This window comes from Onthophagus taurus, chromosome 11 (genome assembly GCF_036711975.1).
Source record: "Onthophagus taurus isolate NC chromosome 11, IU_Otau_3.0, whole genome shotgun sequence".
Taxonomy (NCBI): domain Eukaryota; kingdom Metazoa; phylum Arthropoda; class Insecta; order Coleoptera; family Scarabaeidae; genus Onthophagus; species Onthophagus taurus.
In genome coordinates this window covers 34,079,438-34,101,967 of record NC_091976.1, presented here as the reverse complement: position 1 = coordinate 34,101,967, position 22,530 = coordinate 34,079,438, and the positions used below count along the sequence as shown (strand labels likewise).

Sequence of the window (22,530 nt, the reverse complement as noted above, 5' to 3'; positions counted from 1 at the left end):
ACAAAAAACTGTCAAAATGTCATGGCCTTCTAATAAAAATACAAACGGTTTCCTGCATTTTCTGCATGTTTTGATAAATTTACGAATATGAGAGAAACTACAATAAATAAATATAGGAATGTTTATAGATAAATTGTAGAGCATTAAATTCCCTTTCGTGTAGGCTAATAAAATATGGGGCGTTCCATTTAAAATTTTTTCTCCCCATTGAATATGGAGGAACGGTAATTCAATTTTTGACCACCCTGTATAAGATACTCTGATACAATCAGTGATGGGCGGTGGGTAAATACCCGGCGGGTAGGTATTTATAGAATGGGTATTTATCCGGGTATTTACCCAGGCCCACGTTAAATACCAAAGCAGTACATATAAAAGTGAAACAAGTAAAAATATCAAAATAAAATAAAGAGTTGCACTTTTTTTTAATGGATAATTGTTATATTTATGTTCTACCGGTTTCGACTCAACATAGAGTCATCTTCAGGAACGCGTCATGATTTGAAAAAAGGCCTGGTATCAATATTAAACATTTGTTCGTGGTTAAAAACTTAAGAAAATTAAAAATAAAAGTGTAATTATGGGCGGATGCGATGAATCGTTTGATAAAATGGTTGTCTGGAACGTGATCAATCACGTTCCTGAAGATGACTCTATGTTGAGTCGAAACCGGTAGAACATAAATATAACAATTATCCATTAAAAAAAAGTGCAACTCTTTATTTTATTTTGATACGAATGATGGAAACAAATAATAATTATACCAATAAGTAAAAATATAACAGATTCGGAAAAAATGTAGAGGAAGATGATCAAATGGGCGTTGAAGACCAGGAATTGTCAACGATCGAAGACGTATTATAATCAGGCAACCACTGCTCATTCTTCATTCTTGCGACGATGATCCGCCCCGTTCCACTTGAGCTTTGCCACAATGTTGACCACATCATTTACACCAGTTCTTCTTCGTAGGTCTTCATTTCGTATGTGGTCCCACAGGGTTACACCCAGCAGCTTTCTGTGCGTTACTTTGAGCCTCCTGGTAATGGCCAGCGTTAATGTTAAAGTTTCAAAACCGTATGTCGTAACCCAACGGGGATGCAGCCATTGATTGAAAGCCTTTCTTTTCAAATATACAGGAATATCGCTCATGAAGATGTCTCTAAGTTTCCCGTATTATCTCTCGATACACGAACCTCATGGCCAAGATATACATAACTGTCAACCCTCTCAATCTCATTATCCCCAATGTTGATGTTAGAGCTGGGAACAAGATTTGTCATAAATTTTGATTTCTCGACGTTGATCTTTTGCCCGACTTTTGCACACCTCCTGTAAGTCGTTCAGCATCAGTTTCATCTCTCCAAAGCTATCCGACATATGGACTGTATCGTTCGCGTAGCGCAAATTACTTAGGTATTGCCATCAATGTTTATACCTTTTTGGGTCCAATCTAATTGTTTAAATGCACTCTCCAGGACTGTGATGAACAATTTGAGTGCAACATTGTATCGTCTTGTCTTACCGTCTTTTCGGTCAAATAAGCCGTCATAAGTTTGGTGTATTCTGCATTCTTGAAGTACTTGCAAAACTGTCATAAACTCAATTTAATCAAATTTTATAAATACCTCTAACTACCCATCTTGGGTAAATACCCCCGGGTATATATCCAGGGAATTTTCCCTTGAAAATAAATACCCGCGAATTTAACAACACTGGATACAATATATGACAATCTATTTGAGAGCATCTGAAGAGTAATCGTGCCAATTTAGAGCTTTTTTGAATGAACGTTGGCTGGGATATAAGGTTTTAAAGAGCATGGTGAAATTTGCCAAAAAAAGCTTAAAATCAAAATAACTCGAAAACGAAAAACGCTAGGTACCATTAACTTTTATGAAAGTCAACATATTTTGTTACGTACAATTAAAAGGTGCAATAAAAACTATAGCATTCCATTTAAAATAACGAAGTTATGGTATACTTCCGGTAGACCGGAAGTTTCAGCCATCTTGAAAATATTTTAGATCGAAAGTTCCGACTGAACAACCCATACTACCAAAATTTCAAAACTGTACGAATACTGGAACCTAAAAAAGTTCTAACGAACCAGTTACGTGAGACACTCTGTATACAGGGTGTTTTAAAACAACGTTTAAATATTTATAGGGATGGTACTACAGTCGAAAATAAGTCGAAAAATATTAATGAACGTGGATCCGCAAATCAATCGTTTCCAAGATAGAGAATGTTAACATTTTTTGGGACTATACGGTTTTTCTTTTAAATTATAACTACTACAGATTTGATACTTGGCAAATCGATACAGCATGAAACTGTCTCTTTTTGAGGGTAGTATAATGTCTCCATTGCATCCGGTTGGTATAATTTATTCCATTATAAAATTTTTCGATTACCACACCAGTAATCTAACGCCAGTAATTTGACTTTGCGAAACCTGAAATGAAATCGATTGTAATGGTCTTGTATTCAAATGCTGAAATGGGCGATATGGTGTTTATGTACGGCTGTAACAATGGAAATGCTTTGTGAACTATTAACTCGTCGTGTAAGATGGACAGGGCAAGGGGGTCCCATTGCAGCCTGCACGTCTCCGGATTTTAACCCATTAGACTTTTGTTTGTGGGGCTATTTAAAAGGTTTAGTATACGCGACACCTGTAAACGATCTTGAAGACTTGCAGCAACGAATAGAACAGGGTTGCCGAACAATTATTTGAAAGAGTTCGGGCTTCCTTTAAAAATAAATAACTATACTTCTAACTTCACCTTAGTTACTTCTGGTATACCTCAAGGAAGTCACTTGGGTCCGGTTTTATTCCTAGCCTACATTAACGATATTTACGAATGTTTTCATCACAGTGAAGTTTTGCTTTACGCTGACGACTGCAAAATATTTACTAAAGTTCAATCAACTTCTGATTGTGTAAAACTTCAAGATGATCTTAATCGTTCGCAAAATTACTGCACAAACAATTTTCTTTATCTAAATTATGACAAATGCATACATATTACCTTCAGCAGTAAAAGATACACCGTAGGCTATGATTACAGACTTTGATCGGAGTACTTGAGAATTACTTCTAGTGTAAAGGATCTGGGTATCGTTTTCGATTTTAAATTGCTTTTCAGAAATCATTCGGAAGAATTATTCTCTAAGGCTAATAGGATTTTAGGTTACATCATTAGAATCTTTACTAACCTATAATGTATAAGGTCCTTATACATGGCCTATGAAAATAGTGTTCTAAATTATGCATCGGTTGTCTGGAATCCTGTATATGCTGTGTATATTGACCGCCTTCAGGGATTGCAGAAAAGATATTGATATTGCAGGTCGACATTTTGAACATCTTCAGTAAAAAGCTTCGTTTTGATGAAGCTTATGACCTTGTACGTTTTGTAAAACTTATAATAACCGGAAGTATTAGTATTACATTGTGTCAATTCAATTTTTTTAATAATTTACTTTAAAAACTATGTTCTTTCTCGGAAACCTTCAGCAATACACATTTTGTTTTGTAATTAATGTTGTTTAGAATTAAACATCTAACCAATTGTTAAATAAAATGAAAAATAGTGGTATTTATCATCATACTACTCTCAAAAAGAGACAGTTTCATACTGTATCGATTTTCCAAGTATCAAATCTGTAGTAGTTACAGTTTAAAAAAAAAACGTAGAGTCCCAAAAAATTTGATCATCCTGTATCTCGGAAACGATTGATTTGCGGATCCATGTTCATTAACACTTTTTGACTTGTTTTCGACTGTAGTACTACCCCTATAAATATTTAAACGTTGTTTTAAAACACCCTGTGTGTATATTGCCACCTTAATGAAGTGTAATCATATATTTTCCGTCCTAAATTTAGCCATAGACGACTGCAACCGAGCGCTGTATTATGTTGATCAAATTTGAATTGATCAGAGCATCGACTGCAAGCGACTTTGGCTTAATTCAACAAAGTCATGGTTTCTTAACCTTAACTTCAACCTCAGGCGCAAGCGACCTCGGCTAAATGAGGTGATATCATAGATTCTTCACCATATGTTCAACCGATGTCGTTTGCGATAGTAGTGTCACAATGTGTTGATTAGATTTGAGTTATTTGTAGTCTTAATACAACGAAGTCATTGTTTCTCTTTAGCTTAACTTTGGCCGCGGGCACAAACAACCTCGGCTTAATGACGCGATCTTCACCATAAGTTTAATTGATGTTAGAATTCCATGAAATTATTACATTTAAATTTTTTAAGAGATGTTAGTATTAATTATTAAATGTTTCCATGCTTCTAAACCTTAGATATTAATCCCGCATGTTTTATTTTTGTAATCAATCAATATGGTAATGATTTCAAGTCTTTTTATACAATATCTTCATTATCGATCTTAAAATCTAATCTTTCTTCATTAGCTTTATGGAATTTCTACTTTATTTATTTCTTATCGACCTTACTTAAATAAAACAATAACCATTCTAATTTTAGTGATGAAACAAACATTATTTTTAACTTATCGTATTCAAATTGATTTAAAAACGTTTTTTTTTATCCATTCGCATTGCTTAAATTCCAAAAATTTTCTTTGTGAATGTTGAATGTTTTCGGAATGCAATTAGTAAATTAGATTAGGTATGATTTTACCTCAGATTGCCTATTGAGGTTTAAAACACACCAACTTGACCAAGTAAGTTGACCATATCATCTCCAATATTCCAGTAAAATCACGCTTAAATCATTTTAAATCCTGCAACGTAAATTTTTTGGGTTGTGTTGGTTAAAAAAAGTCAAATCGTATTTCTGCACCGGTATCACTGGACTTTTCAGTACCATTTCGTGATCCACCGAGTTATAACCCAAAACGTCGTTCTGCTGTTGGCTGGCTTACGAGAGCCCCATCGTTGAGCTGTCTTGCCTTGCCCCCATCTCCTTGCCCAAGCGACAGATCCTCAGCCCCATTCAGCTCAGCAAGTTCGAGTATGAGCGATGGAAGTGCTCCTTTGGGTCTAGAAACCGACACTGCAAGTATCGTCACAGGTAAATTAATTTTTTTTTCATTTTTTTTTCAGGTTATAAACGCATGTTCATGTGCATTTAAACTTTTTTCTCTTCTTGTTAGAGAATTTTTTTTGAAAATCGCTTTTACGCGATTAATTTTAACTTATATATATTATATATTTTTAAATTATCAATCATTGATATTCTCAGTGCTTGCACTGGGTGTTACAGAAAAATCTTTGGGGGATACCAGTGATATTGTCAGCGATAGTAGTGGGGTTGGAACGGCGAATTCTGACACAACAATCGGGAGTCTCTCTGTACCCGGAAGTACAGTTGTTTGTATAGAATCTTATAACCCGAAGGAGGAAGGACATTTACCTATGAGGGAAGGAGATATTATTGAAGGTAATTTAAAAAAGTCATCAACTTATTTTTTATTTGTATTATGACCGATCGCATGCTTACACGATCATTTATAATAACCTTGAAAAACGGATTGAAATCACGTGTAGCACATTAAACAGCATTCACGTTTATTTTCCAACAGTACAAACATGAAGTTAAAACGAAACATTTGTATTTTATGTATGTATAACCTAAAAAATGCCGTGCTTCTCTTAACCTTTTGAGTGCACTGTGGGGTCAATATGACCCCACGACTTATTATTTTGTGTGTATTTTCTAAACTATTAGAGTGCGGGAAGTTAGCCCCGCATTTTTTGATTTTTAAATTTTTTATTCTAGATTGTTCTAGAGTTGTTCTACATTGTTCCAAAGCGGCAAATCGAAAAAATAAAAACTCCGCGAGAAAACCGAAAAAACGGGTTTTTTGGCTAGCCCCCCATTTTTGGAAAAATCAAATTTTCTTTGTTGTTCTGGGTTGTTCTAGTTGTTCTAGTAATTGTTCTAGAAAATCAAAATTATGGGTTACAGCATTACGAAGTTATAACTAAAAATAGGTTTGGCCGCCAAAATGTCTAGTTGATTGCTGTGACTATAGTTTTTCTATTATCAATTCCATATTACAAATATATACTTATTATAGCTAACGCAATCTGGAACAGCTATTATTTTCACTAGATCAACTCTCTAAAGGGCACTTTACTCTTTGAAAATTAAAGTTTTTCGAAGTTTCAGTCAGTAATTCTTGTGTCAGCGGTTTTATATTACACAATAAGAATTAAAAAACACAGAACAATCTAACATAACTCAAACTTTGCCGATTCAAATTGTTCTAGATGTGTTTTGCGTTCAACACGGACATTAATTTTGCAAAATCACATATTTTTTGTTGCTCTAAATTGTTCTTGTTGTTCTAGGTACTTAAAATGTTTATTTAATCACTGCGGCTTTAGTTCTTTTAAAGTTTCATATTAATAATTAGTACTTACAACAATTAAAACAATTCAGAACAGCTGTTATTTTCACTGGAAGAACCTTAAATTTGAGTTGTTGTGATATCGGACAGGTTTTATTGAATCAGTGAACCCAACTTTTAATATAATAATAGTTTTAAAAAATTAAAAAATATGGAATAATCTGACCTAGTGATTTCCTAAATATCACCTTTCTCTTTAAACTTATAATAATAAAACATAAGTTGCGATTTAAAGTGTATTTTATTTTGTTAAACTAAGTAATAAATTAATAAATAAACTAAACTAACAAAACAATAACTATTCTTTCACAGAAACTGTACAAAAATTTATTCTAATGTAAAGTATAACTAAATAAATTAAATCATCTAAATAGACTAATATCATGGAACTCATTTACACATATATATGCACATTTGTGCATTTATTTCTGTTGCTTCTTCAACTTGTATGGATTTTTTTCTTAAATCATTAAATAATAACCAATTGGCATTGTTGGGCACAAATGCCGTGTAGTGTCCTACATCACTCAAAGAGTGAGTAACTTCGTAGCTGATGATACTTGCGAGGATATAGACTTTGTTCTGGAGTTGTAAATTATGGGGGTAATCGAGTGCGGGAAGTTAGCTCCCTATATTTTGATTTTTAAATTTTTCATTGTTGTTCTAGATTGTTCTAGAGTTGTTCTACATTGTTCTAAAGCGGCAAATAGCAAAAATAAAAACTCTGTTTTTTTGCTAACCCCCCATTTTTGGAAAAATCAGATTTTCTTTGTTGTTCTGGGTTGTTCTAGTTTACTGTTCTAAAAAATCAAAATTATGGGATACAGCATTATGAAGTTATAACTAAAAATAGGTTTGGCTGCCGAAATGTCTAGTTGATTGCTGTGACCATAGTTTTTCTATTTTCAGTTCCATATCACAAATATATACTTGTTACACCTAAGCAATCTGAAACAGCTAATATTTTCATAGAACAACTCTATAACGAACACTTTACTCTTTGAAAATTAAAATTTTGGGAAGTTTCAGTTAGTAATTCTTTCATAAGTAAGTTTCATTAATATCTATTTCAATAAAAAATATATTCTTCAAAATACTTGTTTTAGTAAACTATATTTAATTATAGTTTACCTTAGAATAAATTATTGTACTGATATAGTAATACTGATCGAATAATTATTGTTTTATGTGTTAGTTTAGTTTATTTATTAATTTATTACTTAGTTTATACAAAATAAAATACACTTTAAATCGCAACTTATGTTTTACTATTATAAGTTTAAAGAGAAAGGTGAAACTTGTGATTTTTAGAAAATTAGGATGGTCAGATTATTCCATATTTTTTTAGTTTTTTAAAACTATTATTATATTAACTGTCCGATGTCACAACAACTCAAATTTAAGGTTTTTCTAATGAAAATAACAGCTGTTCTGAATTGTTTTAATTGTTGGAAGTACTAATTTTTAATATGAAACTTTAAAAGAACTAAAGCCACAGTGATTAAATAAACATTTTAAGTCCTAGAACAACAAGAACAATTTAGAGCAACAAAAAATATGTGATTTTGCAAAATTAATGTCCGTGTTAAACGTAAAACACATCTGGAACAATTTGAATCGGCAAAGTTTGAGTTATTTTAGATTGTTCTATGTTTTTTAATTCTTATTGTGTAATATAAAACCGCTGACACAAGAATTACTGATTGAAACTTCTAAAAACTTTAATTTTGAAAGAGTAAAGTGCCCTTTAGAGAGTTGTTCTAGTGAAAATAATAGCTGTTTCAGATTGCGTTAGCTATAATAAGTATATATTTGTAATATGGAATTGATAATAGAAAAACTATGGTCACAGCAATCAACTAGACATTTCGGCGACCAAACCTATTTTTAGTTATAACTTCGTAATGCTGTAACCCATAATTTTGATTTTCTAGAACAATAACTAGAACAACTAGAACAACCCAGAACAACAAAGAAAATTTGATTTTTCCAAAAATGGGGGGCTAGTCAAAAAACCTGTTTATTCGGTTTTCTCGCGGAGTTTTTATTTTTTCGATTTGCCGCTTTGGAACAATGTAGAACAACTCTAGAACAATCTAGAACAACAATTAAAAATTTAAAAATGGGGGGCTAACTTCCTGCACTCCTCTATATGTATCTGTAATGAATTTGAAATTTATGCGTTTCTAAATGACAAAAAAAATTGATTGGGGTCATATTGACCCCAGTGCACTTCTTGTACCTTCTTTTCTTAGGAAATTTCTTTAAATACTTTGAATTTGGAGCCGTCTTTAGCTTTTATTTACACAAAGGGGAAGTACCTATCTATACATTACTACTTGTGTGAATCCCCGGCCTTCCTACTTTGCTACATTCAACTGTATAGCTTCATCACAGAGCCACAGAGGTTCATCAGTTTGTTGTAAAACGCGAACCTGTACGGTAGTTCCTAACTTTGTCGTATCAATACGGAAGTTGTTTCAAAATGAGTCACAGAAGGCTATCCGACGATGAATGGTTAAAACTATTAGAAGATGAAAATTTTCCACCGACGGATTTTAATTGTCAAGAATTTAGTGAAGATGAAGATGAAAGTGACGAGGAAAACTCAACTTTTAGTGAACATGATTCTAACTCTGAAAATGATCTAAGTGACGGTGACGACAACCTGGAAAGCGAAGTAGAAAATAATCATTTATTTATGGGGAAAGACGGGAAAACTAAATGGAATAGTTTTCCAAAGCCAACATCACGCACAAGGGCAAAGAATATAGTTTTACACCTGCCTGCCTTGAGTGAAGCCTCAAGATACATTTTCATTGTTTTTTGACGGTGACATGGTAGATAAGATAGTCAAGTATACTAATATAAAAATTGAAAGTGTTCTAGAAAATCGTGTAAATTTATGTAGCTATGAAAGAAGAACAAACCGAGAAGAAATATTTGCAGTGTTCGGTTTACTCTTTATTTGCGGAGTTATGAGATCGTCTCATCTGCAACTCCATGATCTATGAAATACATCATACGGACCAGCCATTTGTCATGCAGCCATGAGTGAAAGGCGTTTCAAATTTTTGTTGGGCAACCTTCGATTTGATGATATTACAACCAGAAACATACGTAAGCAAGGTAATAAGTTGGCAGCAATAGTCGATCTATGGGAAGCATTTATTGTTAATTGTCAGAAACACTACATTATGAGTGAATGCGTTACCATAGACGAAATATTATGTCCTTTTCGCGGACGTTGCTGTTTTGTGCAATATTTGCCGAATAAACCTGCCAAGTACGGTATAAAAATTTTTGGAATGAATTGTGGCCGAACATTCTACTTTTATTCTGGAAAAATTTATGCCGGCAAAGAAAATAAAAAAATTATAATAATAATGATATATATAATGATAAATTGTGTGCCACGTACACGACTCAAAGAGGGTCACGACGCTGGCCAACCAAATCTTCAAAGATGTTAAACCTGATTATTTCAGAGATACTTCACATTCTAGACGATTATTTATACGTGAAATAGGTGAAGGTTTGGTGAGAGCGCAACTTCAGATAAGGTCCGGTATACCAAATTTGCAACTTTTGGTAAAGTTAAGTCTTGCGCGCTGTGGATTTGAAGTTCCCCCTAGACAAGAACAAAACCGTGATCCAGGGGGTGCAAGGGGTGCATCGCACCCGGGCGCGGTCATCCTAGGGGCGCATGTAACGCAATAAAATTGCGCTTTTATATGCAAAGGCGAACTATTGAAATATCAAACATTGGCACAAATATAACAGAGGAAGAAGAATCCGACGTGAAAATTTCAAACGAACCTGAAAATGTCTTACATTATATTTTTACTAATGATTTATTCAATATGCTTCCTAATATTACTATAGCACTTAGAATATACCTAACATTACCTGTTAGTGTTGCATCAGGAGAGAGATCATTTTCAAAACTTAAAATAATAAAAACCTATTTAAGAGCAAATATGAGTCCAGAGAGACTTAACAATTTGTCTTTAATAAGTAATAATAATAATAACAAACACTAGAAACTTTCGGGTTTTGCCGTGCGTCTTTTAATAAAAGGTTTGACGTTTCGGATGCCATGTTGCAACCTTCTTCAGAAACAGGGTTCGAAGTGAAAGCCTTCGTACTTATATTATTAACCTTTATGGGGAGGATATCAACAAACAAATCAAGGATTTGGATATCTCACGAATTAGACAACGCAAGCTGTTGAGCAGTTTGGCCTTTCTACGAAGATGCAGAGAGAAGAAAGTAACGCCAACCTTCTTGAAGATGAAGCACCACATCGACTCCGCTGCAGCACGTAGAATTTTGATTAGGACAGAACAAGCACCGCTACGAGAAAGAATCCACAAGACCTTCAATGATCTACAAAAAATAAGTGAGAAGTTACTACGACTCCACCTCTCACTTTCCAATTGTATATCCGGAGAAGACTGGGACAAAGTGGACAGACTAACAATGGAAAAGGCTGATCGCGAATTTCAGAAAACCCGTGACACGCACATCAAGAAGTTTGAATCTCTGGAACGCCGGTCGCAAAAGAAGAAAGGTAATAGTTTACCAGTAGAAACAATCGTCATTAACAGATCGAATATCCCACTAACGAAAGACGAAACCTCTGTGCTCGCCAAAGGATTGAACTACGCAATCGCCCCGAAGAAGGTCCCAAAGGAGGAAATCATCTGCGAAGTGGAAGCAGCTGTTCGAGGGATGCCTACACTGAAAGCCGAAGGGATCCGACAAGAAGTTACGAGAGTACTGAAGTCAGCAAAACCACCAAAATCCAACTTGACGGTTGGTGAAAAGAAGGCACTCCGATCTATAAAAGAAAAGTCAGAAATCGTCGTGTTACCAGCAGACAAGGGGAATGCCACTGTTGTTATGGACAGGAAAGAATACGACGACAAAATGTTGAACTTACTGCACCCAGCCACCTACAGGAAGATCAAGAACCCACAGACAAAATCATAAGAAATATGAAGGAACTGATAAAATCCACAGGAATTCCAGCAGAACAGCAGAAAGGTTTGTTTGTGCAGGCGCCGGTACCACCAAGAATCTACGGACTACCGAAGATTCACAAACCAGACGTCCCCCTCCGCCCTATCGTCAGCGCCATCAACTCCCCAACATACCAGCTGGCCAAACATCTTGCAAAGATTCTGTCTCCCTTTACAGGTAACACGGAATCGTATGTCAGCGATTCTACACATTTTGTGGAATCGGTAAAAGGTGTAAAGCTGGATGCTGGGGATATGTTGGTAAGTTTCGATGTGGAATCCCTTTTTACTAGGGTACAAGTTAAGGATGCTGTAGAGGGTCTTCGCCGAAAACTCATTCCGGAGGGTTTACCACAATACGTGCCAGATCTGGTGGAGTATTGCTTATCGTGGACGTATTTCAGCTGGAAAGGAGAATTTTACGAGCAGTTCGAAGGGGCAGCCATGGGGTCTCCACTATCGCCAGTTATAGCTAACACTTCGAACCCTGTTTCTGAAGAAGGTTGCAAAACCCGAAAGTTTCTAGTTTTAGTTTAATTCACACCGGCCGTGAAAGCCTTCGTACTTACAAGAAAAAATTATTAAAAATTAATTTTTTATAAATATTTTGCAAATTGTAATAAATTAGTATAAAAAATATATTTTATGAATTACTTGTTGTTCCAATGTTTGTATCTTATTTCAATACGAATTTGGGGCGCCAAAAATGAGTTCGCACCCCGGCGATCGTTTACCACGGCGCGCCACTGCCTTGATCAACCAGGACCACCAGCAAAACGCAAAAGATGTGCCTTATGTTCACGGCAAGATGATAAAAAAACGAACCTTTATTGTTCTAAGTGTAAAACTGCAATATGTAAAAATCATTCTTATATTATATGTTCTAATTGTCATAAATAAAATATTTTTTATCTATAATGTAAAATAGACCTTAAACATTGTTCTTATAATTTGGTTTTCTCAAATAAAGTTTGTTCCTAAATAATAACAACATTCTTTACATGTGGTCATATAGACGCCGTTGTGCACTCCGTGTGACTCAAAAAGACTGTGCACTCGGAAGGTTAAGACGGACTCTCTTAGGCTCTCTTCCCCGTATTAATCATAACGGATTGATGTTTTATTATACTAATTTTATTATAATTGTATTTCAGTTACTGGATCAACTGACGATGGGTTTTTAGAAGGAACCCAAAAATGCGGCGGTGGAAAATCGGGAATTTTCCCAGCACATTGCGTTCAAGAAGTCAAATTTAGACATCACAACATACACGCGCCGATGATGATCGCGGGTGATGCGCGCGTCCCAACTCCCAGAACTGATGGTGGGAGAGTTTTGGGACGAAGAGAAAGCACCAAATACTTTGCGACGGCACCAAGACTGAAAAAATCGTATCCGTGTGTTAACGCGGAACCCCGTACAGTTGTCCTTCATAAGGGCCGAAAGGGTTTTGGATTTATCCTACGCGGTGCCAAAGCGACATCACCCCTAATGGATTTAACCCCATCGGAAAGATGCCCCGCTTTACAATATTTAGACGACGTCGATCCCGGGGGAGTTGCCGACATAGCGGGGTTAAAAAAAGGCGATTTCTTATTAGAAATTAACAGCGAAGACGTTTCTTCAGCATCACACGAACACGTCGTTGATCTTATAAGAAAATCAGGAAATTTAGTTGCGATGACGGTCGTTTCGTTAGGTTCCACAACAATTAGAGCCCTCCCCAACAGTAAATCAACAATTTTACCAGGCGGAAACTCCGAAGTTTCATTAAGTAGACAATACGCAACTTTACCAAGGAAATTACACAACACTAACAATAATTGCGGAACCTTAGGGAGATCCCAAGCACCTTTACCGCCAAGAAGAGACCCAAAAACCACGTTAAGCGTGGGAAGAGCTCGCGCAAAAAGTTTAGTGGCAGGATTGGAAGCCGCCGATAAAGAAGAAAACGAAGATATCACCAAATCCAGTTCAGCAGAATCAATTCATCAAAACACCACAACAAACTCGACAAACTCAACTCCAATCCAACCAAGAACCGCTTCAATCCGACAACGACCCGTTTCGAGTCGAATAACTTCGGCGGAACTCGAAGAACTTTTCCAAAGACAAAAAGGTGGTGAAACAACTACTTTAATGGGAACTTCAAATTTCCAATCTTCAGGTTACAACACTTTGAGTCACCCGAGTTCCCCCGCTAAAGGGAGAGTTTACGCAAGCGTCGCGGAAATGAAACGAAGTAAAAGTAAAAATTCCAAAGTTAGATTTACGAATCCTTTCTTTCCTGGAGGTGGAGAATTACGCAGGGATTTTCACAGCACTCCCGATCTCGCCCAACAATCTTCCGCAACTTTACCCAAACACCACCGAAGTCAAGAAGATGTAAACCTTGTAGATAGAGGAAGAAATATGTTACCACCACCAACACACCCTCCCCCACCACCCCCGCCACTCGTCCAAGTCGTTAAAGTCGACATCTCTCGAGGAAATCAATCCGAATACGATAATTACGCAAACGGAAACAAAGATAACAAAACTGACGAAGGTAAATTAATTTTTAAAAACGCTTCTCACCCCTCATCTTATCTTTTTTCTCTTCTTTCATTTTCATGCACGTTCAGGCATCATCTCCTCTTTCAAACCAACGGTGAGCGCCAAACTGTACGCTTCGCCGGAAGATATGCGTACGGTCGGGTACAGATCGCGAAGTTTACCAGCTCACGTGACGCGAACTCACGTACGCAAAGCTCACAGCATGCGCACCCATCCATCCACGTTTAAGCCGACAACCGCTACTTTGTCGGGTTCCATGACGACCGGTACAAGAACGAATCCTTACGCGCAACCGATAAGAGCATCTCGTTCGCACTCCTCCGCCGGCTCCAAGGAGCGTAAAAAACGCACGCACACCCCGAAAGCTACGCCTTTAAATCAAGGGTTAACGTCTTCAGGGGTTGCACCACCTCCCATTCCAGAGCCGGATTATAGTTGTAGCGATTCCGAACGTTCCGATGAAGAAGATGTTAAAGATATGACGAAATTAGCTTCGAGATTAAATCAGATTCAATTACAACCAGTTGAAAATAGTGGAAATAGTAATACGAGGTGAGATTTTTTTTGTTGTTTAATTGGTTGCATAATTTGTAGATAGAGATTTGTATTTAATTGTGTTTTGAGATATAACACATCTTATGCTAGATTTAATTATAATATTGTTTTTCCCCATTTTTATTCTTGTTGTGCTGTATGTATGCGAAAAAAAATGCTTTAGAGTCTAACCAAAAGAAAAGATTTGAAAGGCGATGATGAAAAGAATTTAGCACAAAGGATGTGGAAAAACTGCAGAGGTTTGAAGTTGGTAATCGAAGAATCCGGAATGGTTCTAATGATTTAATGTTGAAAGTTTGAAATAAAATTAAAACTAGAAACTATCGCTCGGAAGTTTCTAGTTTTAGTTTTATTTCTAATAACACCAACCTTGAAAGCTTACGAACTTATAGTAAAAAAATCTGACTTGTGGATATCGCAGACAACAATAGTTGATTAAAGTGCAATGAAGATAATTAAAACTGCATAAAACTGCAAAAGCTGGAGATTGCCAATCGGAAGACCAACTTCCAATGTTTGCGGTTTTCCCAGAGCTTTGTTGCCAGGTTTTTTTGGACATCGCATTCCATTTTCGATGCAAAAGGAAAAATGCTTCAGAGTATAACCGAAAGAAAAGATTCGAAAGGCGATGACCGAAAAGAACTTGGCACCAGGGATATGGAAAGACCGCAAAGGCTGGAAGTTGGCAATCGAAGAATCTGGAATGGTTCTAATGATTTAATGTTGAAAGTTTGAACTAAAATTACAGACAATACAGTGGACAATTACACTGTGGACTAGACAATTACAGTGGTACAGCCACGTGAATCTGATTTATATACAGGGTAAGTTTATTTATTTATTTATTTATTCATATTCGGGACACGTACAGGAAAAAATCCCAAAAAAGTGTCCACTACAATAATATAAAAGAAAAGAAAACAGACTACATAAGAAAGAACAAAAAAAAAAAAACTAAAAAATTTATCAAAAGCATGAAACAATAAAATTAAATCAGCAAGCACGAAGCAGAAAAGAAAATAAACACAGAGACTGGATTGGTCCACATAATCATCGATATTACGCGGATGGAAAAACAGAATAATAAGGACCATAAGAAAGGACAAATTTATGTTGCTTTTCTTTTCTGCCCCACCACCCGCAAGAAATCAATATAAATATGGTAAACGAATGTGTTTCGATCGAGTAAATTAATTTTACAAAGAAAAAACTAATGACAAATACTTAAAGTTAAAACGGATTTTTTAAACGACATCATTGAATTACAAAAGAAATCAACATTGAAACAATAAACATTGCAAGTGTGCATCAGTCTCAACAGAGGTGAACAGGCATGCGCACTCGATCCAAAAGCAGGTAGTCTGAACAAAAATGGTGATCGAGTAGCATAAGAAGGAACATTAAAGTGAATCTGCTCTAAAAGAACCGGAGCGTCGAGAACTCCATTAACTAGTTTGAACAGGAACAATAGGTCCGTACTGTGTCGACGGCCACAGAGAGATCTTAGACCAAACACCTGGCATCTTTGGGAATAAGGGCAGTACGGAAGATAAAATTTGTGAGCAAGATAACGGATAAATCTTCTCTGTAGGCCCTCAATAAGGTCGATGTAAATATTATAGGCAGGACTCCATACTACTGAAGCGAAATTTAAACCGCTAGCAACGTATGCCATATATAAAGAAGTAATGCAGCGGACGTTTGTAAATGGACGAGAAATCCTAATGATAAATCCTAGGCGCTTAGTAGCTTCAGAAACGATAGAAGTAATATGATCGCAATAGAGTAGTCTAGAATCCAGAACAATGCCAAGATCTTTAACTGAAGAGGATTGAGTAAGATAATGCGGACCTATCATATATTTGAAGTTAACATTATATCTCTTTCTACTGAACGTGATCTGACAACACTTATCAGGATTTAGAAATAAGTAATTTTGTGAGCAATAAGAATCAAATCTGTCAATGTCATCTTGCAACCGAATACAGTCAGAAGCAGACCTGATGCTAGCAAAAATTTTACAGTCATCAGCGAAAAGAGAAAAATTCGAATAATGAAAGCACTCAGAAACATCATTTATATAGGCTAGAAATAAAATAGGTCCAAGATGGCTACCTTGAGGTACACCAGATGTAACAGGAGTAAAACTAGATATGAAATTATTTACTTTCACTGCTTGAAATCTCTTAGATATATAGGACGAAATCCATAAAGACAGCCCGTTAGATAGGTTAAACTTGTTCAGCTTATCCATAAGAATGTTATGGTGAAGCTTGTCAAAAGCTTTTGTCAGATCGGTGTAGATAGCATCCACCTGAGAGTTATCATTCATAGAATCCTGAATGTATTGAACAAACGCAACCAGATTCGTCTCAACTGATCGCCCACGCAAAAAACCGTCTTGTTGAGGGATAATAGCAGGTCGAAGATAGCTATACAGCGTGTCCCGTATCTTCCGCATCAGAGCATTATACGGTTGTAGGATACATCATTCTGAAGCGATCTTTCTAATAAAATTTTTTCGAAATGTTTATAATAACCGCACGGGAACTGTTTAAAGGAACTGTTTTTCGTCCAATCAGCAGATCGCAAATCAGACTCAGGTAATCGGTGCCACCCTCGGCCGGTTCGCTACGCCGATGATAACTCGTTCCCCACGTGTACTCACCAATAGATTCGTCATGGAAAGAGAAATAAACTTTTTTGATGAATCAAAGTCGTCCGTTATTGGTCGTCGTTAAACAGTTCCCGTGCGGTTATTATAAACATTTCGAAAAAATTTTATTAGAAAGATCGCTTCAGAATAATGTATTCTACAACCGTATAATGCTCTGATGCGGAAGATACGGGACACGCTGTATAAGTTGTCATAAATTAATTTTTCAAAGACCTTGGAAACAATGGATAATAGGGAAATTGGACGATAGTTGCACACAAAATGTCTGCTACCCGATTTAAAGACTGGAGTTATGAAGGCTTTTTTCCATTCAAAGGGAAAGACTGAATTTTCAATGGAGCGGCTGAAGATAATGAATAAAGGAGTTATTAGTATCAGGACGATAGTTGCTAAACCGTTTGAGCAAGAAAAAAATGTTTTCTACAAAAGTTGTCTATTACGTAAAATCATTTTCTCTTATACAGGATGTTTCATATAGGCGTAACGGAGAGTATGTAGATTTTTTTAAATGAAACACCCTGTATATTTTATCATATTATGAATAGCATTAAATTTGTTTATACAGCCGTATATAATAATAATAATAATAATAGTTTATTGACATAACAATACAATATAGGTAATACATTAAAATAATTAAGTATAGAGTTTGCCAAAGGGTATTTCCATCAGTAAGCCAAATTATGGCGTCCTGGTCTTCCCGGAAATCCCATACACAAAAAAAAAGAAATATATAAAAAAAAACTAAATAAAGTAATAACAAATCAAAATTAAATTCAACCTGAAACAATTATTAATTAAAATGAGGAGCCTAAACAAATAAAAATTAATAAATGTCCCTAACAAACTACAAAGAAAAAAAATATATATATATACACTAATTCGAGTTGAAGGTAGAACGACGCGCTAGTCATTAAGCAATTTAGAGACTCTTTAAAAGTGCGAAACGATGGTTGAGCAAAAAGCAGACTGTACTTATTCAAAATACATGCCGCGTTATAACTAAAAGACCTCTTGAACAATTGGGTACGGTGACGAGGAATGTCAATGAGGTCCTTACGCCGTACATTAATATTATGAATGTCCGTTCTGTAAGTAATTTTGTTGGTGAGGTAAGGTGGTAGCTTACTTGACACAACTTTATAAAGAAAACAACCAAAATGTAACCGACGACGACTTGACATACTCAGCCACTTCAACTCCCCCAGCTTATACGATACTCTCTGAAGTCGGCGTATACCAAATATAAAACGAATACAAGAATTCTGAACTACCTGAATACGTCGCGCATCATCAGTCAACAGGCAGTGGCCGTAAATTGTGTCACAGTATGTAAAGTTGGATAAAATTACAGACTCGCAAAGATTCCTTTTAATATCGGCGTTCAAGACTTGCCTATGAGCAAACAGCATTTTCAATTTTGCGTACGCCTGATCAGTTCACTTGTGTTAAGTGTAAACCTTAAGCTGTCGTCAATGTAAAGACCAAGATCCTTGACACAGACCTTCCTCTCCAATTCAATTCCATCTATAAAGATATGGGCCATATTGCTGACAAGCGCTTTGGATTCCCTACCCCCGAACACCATATAGACCGATTTATTCCCATTTATCATATGTTACTAACTCATAGCGTTCATAGTTCTTAACATATTCAATTGTTTTTCCAAAATATGTCCTTTGCAGCATCGTTTTAAAAACGATGTAAAAACGACATTTTTTCCAATTTTGCCTTCAAACTATGTAAATGATAGTATCCAAAGATATACAGCGTGTTAATAAAGCTTAGTTACTTTTGATGTTTTTGAAATGGCTTTTTCATAAGTTTTTTAATTGACACACCCTGTATATTTTGCTCTGGTTGAATTGCCCATCAAGTTACCTTTAATTAATGATAAGTATGTCATATATCTAACTTTAGTAGTTTTCCTGATATTTAGAATTTAAAGAATAATGTGTAATAAAATATGCGTTATTGTACTTAATATTATATTCTGTCTATGTCTATCAGTTTTTTTTTGTTCTTCCTTTTATTATTTGATTAATATTTTATAATGTAAAATAATTTTGCTGCCATATACCAGATTTTAATGCGACTTGGTACTTTACGAGATTTTAAAAAGATGTAAGTAATAAAATATGCAATTGTTCTACCATATAAATTACAACTTTAGAGAAAATAAAATGCACATGTTAAGAGATATCTCAAGATCTTTTATACAGCGCATTTGTTGCGAACCAAGGGGTTCTTACTGGGAAGAAGAAGAGGGTTTGCAAGTTAAACCAAAAGCTTCCTTGACGAACTCCTTTTATTTGATGTTTTTTCGTTGGGAACAATTTACATTCTGTTTTACAATTTGAAAACAAGTGGACAATCACGTACGACTAGGCGATATCGTATTACCGCTCGTCAGCGTAAAAAATAGAAAATGAAATGAAATTAATTAAAAAATAAATTGGTCGGTTTATAACACATTAATGTTTGTAGAAGAGAAAATGGGTGGCATTTTGAACAATTTCTAAATATTAATTAAATTAATACCTACTTGTTGAGCAACGTTTAGTAATTGTTTATAGTTTGTTGCTAAATTTCCTTCAAATAAATTAGGAATTAAAAAAGGGATTTATTGATCTGCCATTTAATTGTATGTTTTGTATTTTTATCACGTTTTGATTATTTAAGTTTTAAAATTTTTTCTTAAACTGTATTTTCATATAATATTACTGATTACTGATCTACAAATGACAGACAAACAAAAAAAAGGACACTTTTTTAAGTACAATAATGATATTTTATCACACATTTTTCTTTAAATTCTAAATATCAGGATATATTAAAGTTAGACGTATGACATACTTATCATTAATTAAAAGGAACTTGATTAGCAATTCAACTAGCACCCAATATACAGGCTGTTCCATTTAAAAAACTTAAGAAAAAGCCATTTGAAAAACGTCAAAGTAACTTTGTGTCAAGGCAAAATCAAAAAAATATTGTGTCTACATTTCGTTCTTAAAAAGATCCTGTAATGGGCACATTTTGGAAGAACAATTGAATATCTCAGGAACTATGAACGCTGTGAAATAGTAACATATATGGTTATATAAACAAATTTAGTTGTATTCATAACATGATAAAATAAACAGGGTGTTAAACTTAAATAAATTGACGTATTCTCCGTTACGTTTAAATGGAACAGCCTGTATAAGTGAAAATAATTTTACGTAGTAGAATGTAATGAGTTAAATAACTTTTATATAAAATATTTTTTTGTTTTTCAAACGGTTTAGTATCGGGATACTAATAACTCAACCTGTATATAAGTCTGCAAAAGCTAGAGGTTGGTAAGTCCAGCCTTTGCGGTTTTCCCCTGTCGCCAAATTCTTTTTGAACATCGCCTTTCAAATCTCCGATTCATGCTATACATATATATAAATATATATATATTGATAAATTAATTTATTTAACGTTTTTTAGTGGAAGTAGCTCCGGAAGTAGCTCTTTACCACATAGTTTTAGCGTTGAAGAAATTCAAAAAGGAAGGTCTTTATTAAAATCATCAAAATCGTACCCGGATGATTTCCTAAAGAAAAAAGAGATTGAAATGGGTGTTTTAGAAGATGGAGATAACAGCTCATCGGGTGTTAGTTCCGATCAAGAAGTACCATCAGCAACCACCGGGGATCTTAACGAACGCATATCCCACGACCAAAGCATACATTCAACCACAAAAACACAAAGACCACAAATAGGTACTTTACGCACTTAAATCGTAATCGATCATTTTGTTTTTAATTAATTCTTTTTAGGTTTAACTCGCCATGCAGTATCTTTAGCTCAACTCCCACCACCTCTCGAAGCCGAAACCGAAGAAAAAGAGGAGTTTTGTCTTCCACCTCCGCCGGAATTCGGTGAACATCATGGTGGTGGGGTCGTTTCCGACGTTCCGGAAGCGGTTTTGGCTCCTCCGCCGCAATTCAGTGATAGTCGACAGGTGACCCGTGTTCGAATAGTGGGGGCCGTACCGAAAGGAGCGGGCCCTCAAGTTCTTGCGAAGTCGTCTCAACCGAAGATGAAACAGGGAAGACTTCATAGTCAGTGATCTTAAAGTTAATTTATTAATCTAGATTTAGGTAGTTATTATTACGCAAACGACTCACTCACACACAAATCGACACGTTCATTAAAAATAAATATCGATATTAGCATACATATTGTAACATTGAAAAGGATGATGATGGAAAAGATATTAAAATGAAGCGAAAATGTAGTCAATTGATTTATTACACGGTATTATATGTATAATTTTTTTTTCGAATAATAGGAAACGATGTTTTTCTTTTTGGTGCATCTTATCTTCAATAAAAAAATAATAATACCAAAATTATGGTGTAATAAAGTTTTTTATTGAACTTATATTGTTAAAAAAAGATTATTCCGATATTTACTCGTAATTTAATCCGTCTTGGTTACTGTAAAACTCATTCCTGCCAAAAGTAAAAAAAAATAAAATATTAATACCTTGAGAATATATATAATATATATTTATTGAATAAAAGATTGTTTTTTAAATGTATCGATACTTGCATTAAACTAGTAAAAGAAAAATTAAGACGTATCTCAAATTCTTTGCTTCGTTTTCAATTTCCTATTTCTTTTTAATTAAATTGGCCTATAGAAAGTGTTTATATTTTCTAACCGCAGTATTTATATGCTCAATAAACGTATTATCGATAAACGCAATATGTATATATTTAAGATAAAAAATATTAAAATATTCCGGCAGTTTTTTTTTTGTATAATAAAATTTTGTACTCGTATTTCGATTAGCTAAAGAAAGAGCATAACACGTAGGGAAACTAAACTGATTAACTAAACTGATCATTCTATCATAAACATTAAATTACAATAATATTGACTTGAAACGCTCCTTACTTTGTACCTTATTAGCCGGTAACTCTTAAAGCATGCAAACGTAAAAACAAACTCTTGTGATTCAAACGATTTTTAATATTATAGCGAGTTCACTAAATCCTTCCCATAGAATCCAACATTGTAATAAACACATTCACTCACGTCAAATTCAAATTAAAAAAGAATACGTCGACGAGATCATTTCTTCGTGATCGTGACTTGAACCAGATTTGAGAATTAAAGTAAAAAAACCGTTTTTGCACTTTACTATGTTAATAATAAAGACGAAAGTATTAATGTCAAGTAATACGCTGGGCAGATTGCAAATTTCTTTTGTATATAATAAATAATACGACATAGCAAATTGAGTTTCATTTTAATTAATTTCTTCAATTAATTATT

At 34.9% G+C, this 22,530-nt stretch overlaps 1 protein-coding gene across 12 annotated transcripts in view; it reads left to right on the top strand.

Moving 5' to 3' along the window:
• Positions 1-22,492, top strand: part of LOC111414537 (SH3 and multiple ankyrin repeat domains prosap) — a 96,963-nt gene extending 74,471 nt beyond the window's left edge. For 6 of the 12 annotated variants that reach the window (XM_071200546.1, XM_071200545.1, XM_071200547.1 and 3 more), the window contains 6 exons: positions 4,850-5,059; positions 5,231-5,428; positions 12,580-13,974; positions 14,051-14,534; positions 20,692-20,966; positions 21,024-22,492. In XM_071200546.1, the coding sequence (XP_071056647.1) occupies positions 4,850-5,059; positions 5,231-5,428; positions 12,580-13,974; positions 14,051-14,534; positions 20,692-20,966; positions 21,024-21,316 (2,855 nt within the window). In that variant the 3' untranslated portion in view covers positions 21,317-22,492. The remainder of the gene's footprint in view (positions 1-4,849; positions 5,060-5,230; positions 5,429-12,579; positions 13,975-14,050; positions 14,535-20,691; positions 20,967-21,023) is intronic. The other 6 variants (XM_071200544.1, XM_071200553.1, XM_071200550.1 and 3 more) reach the window with 4 other exon arrangements.
• Positions 22,493-22,530: the final 38 nt, after the last annotated feature.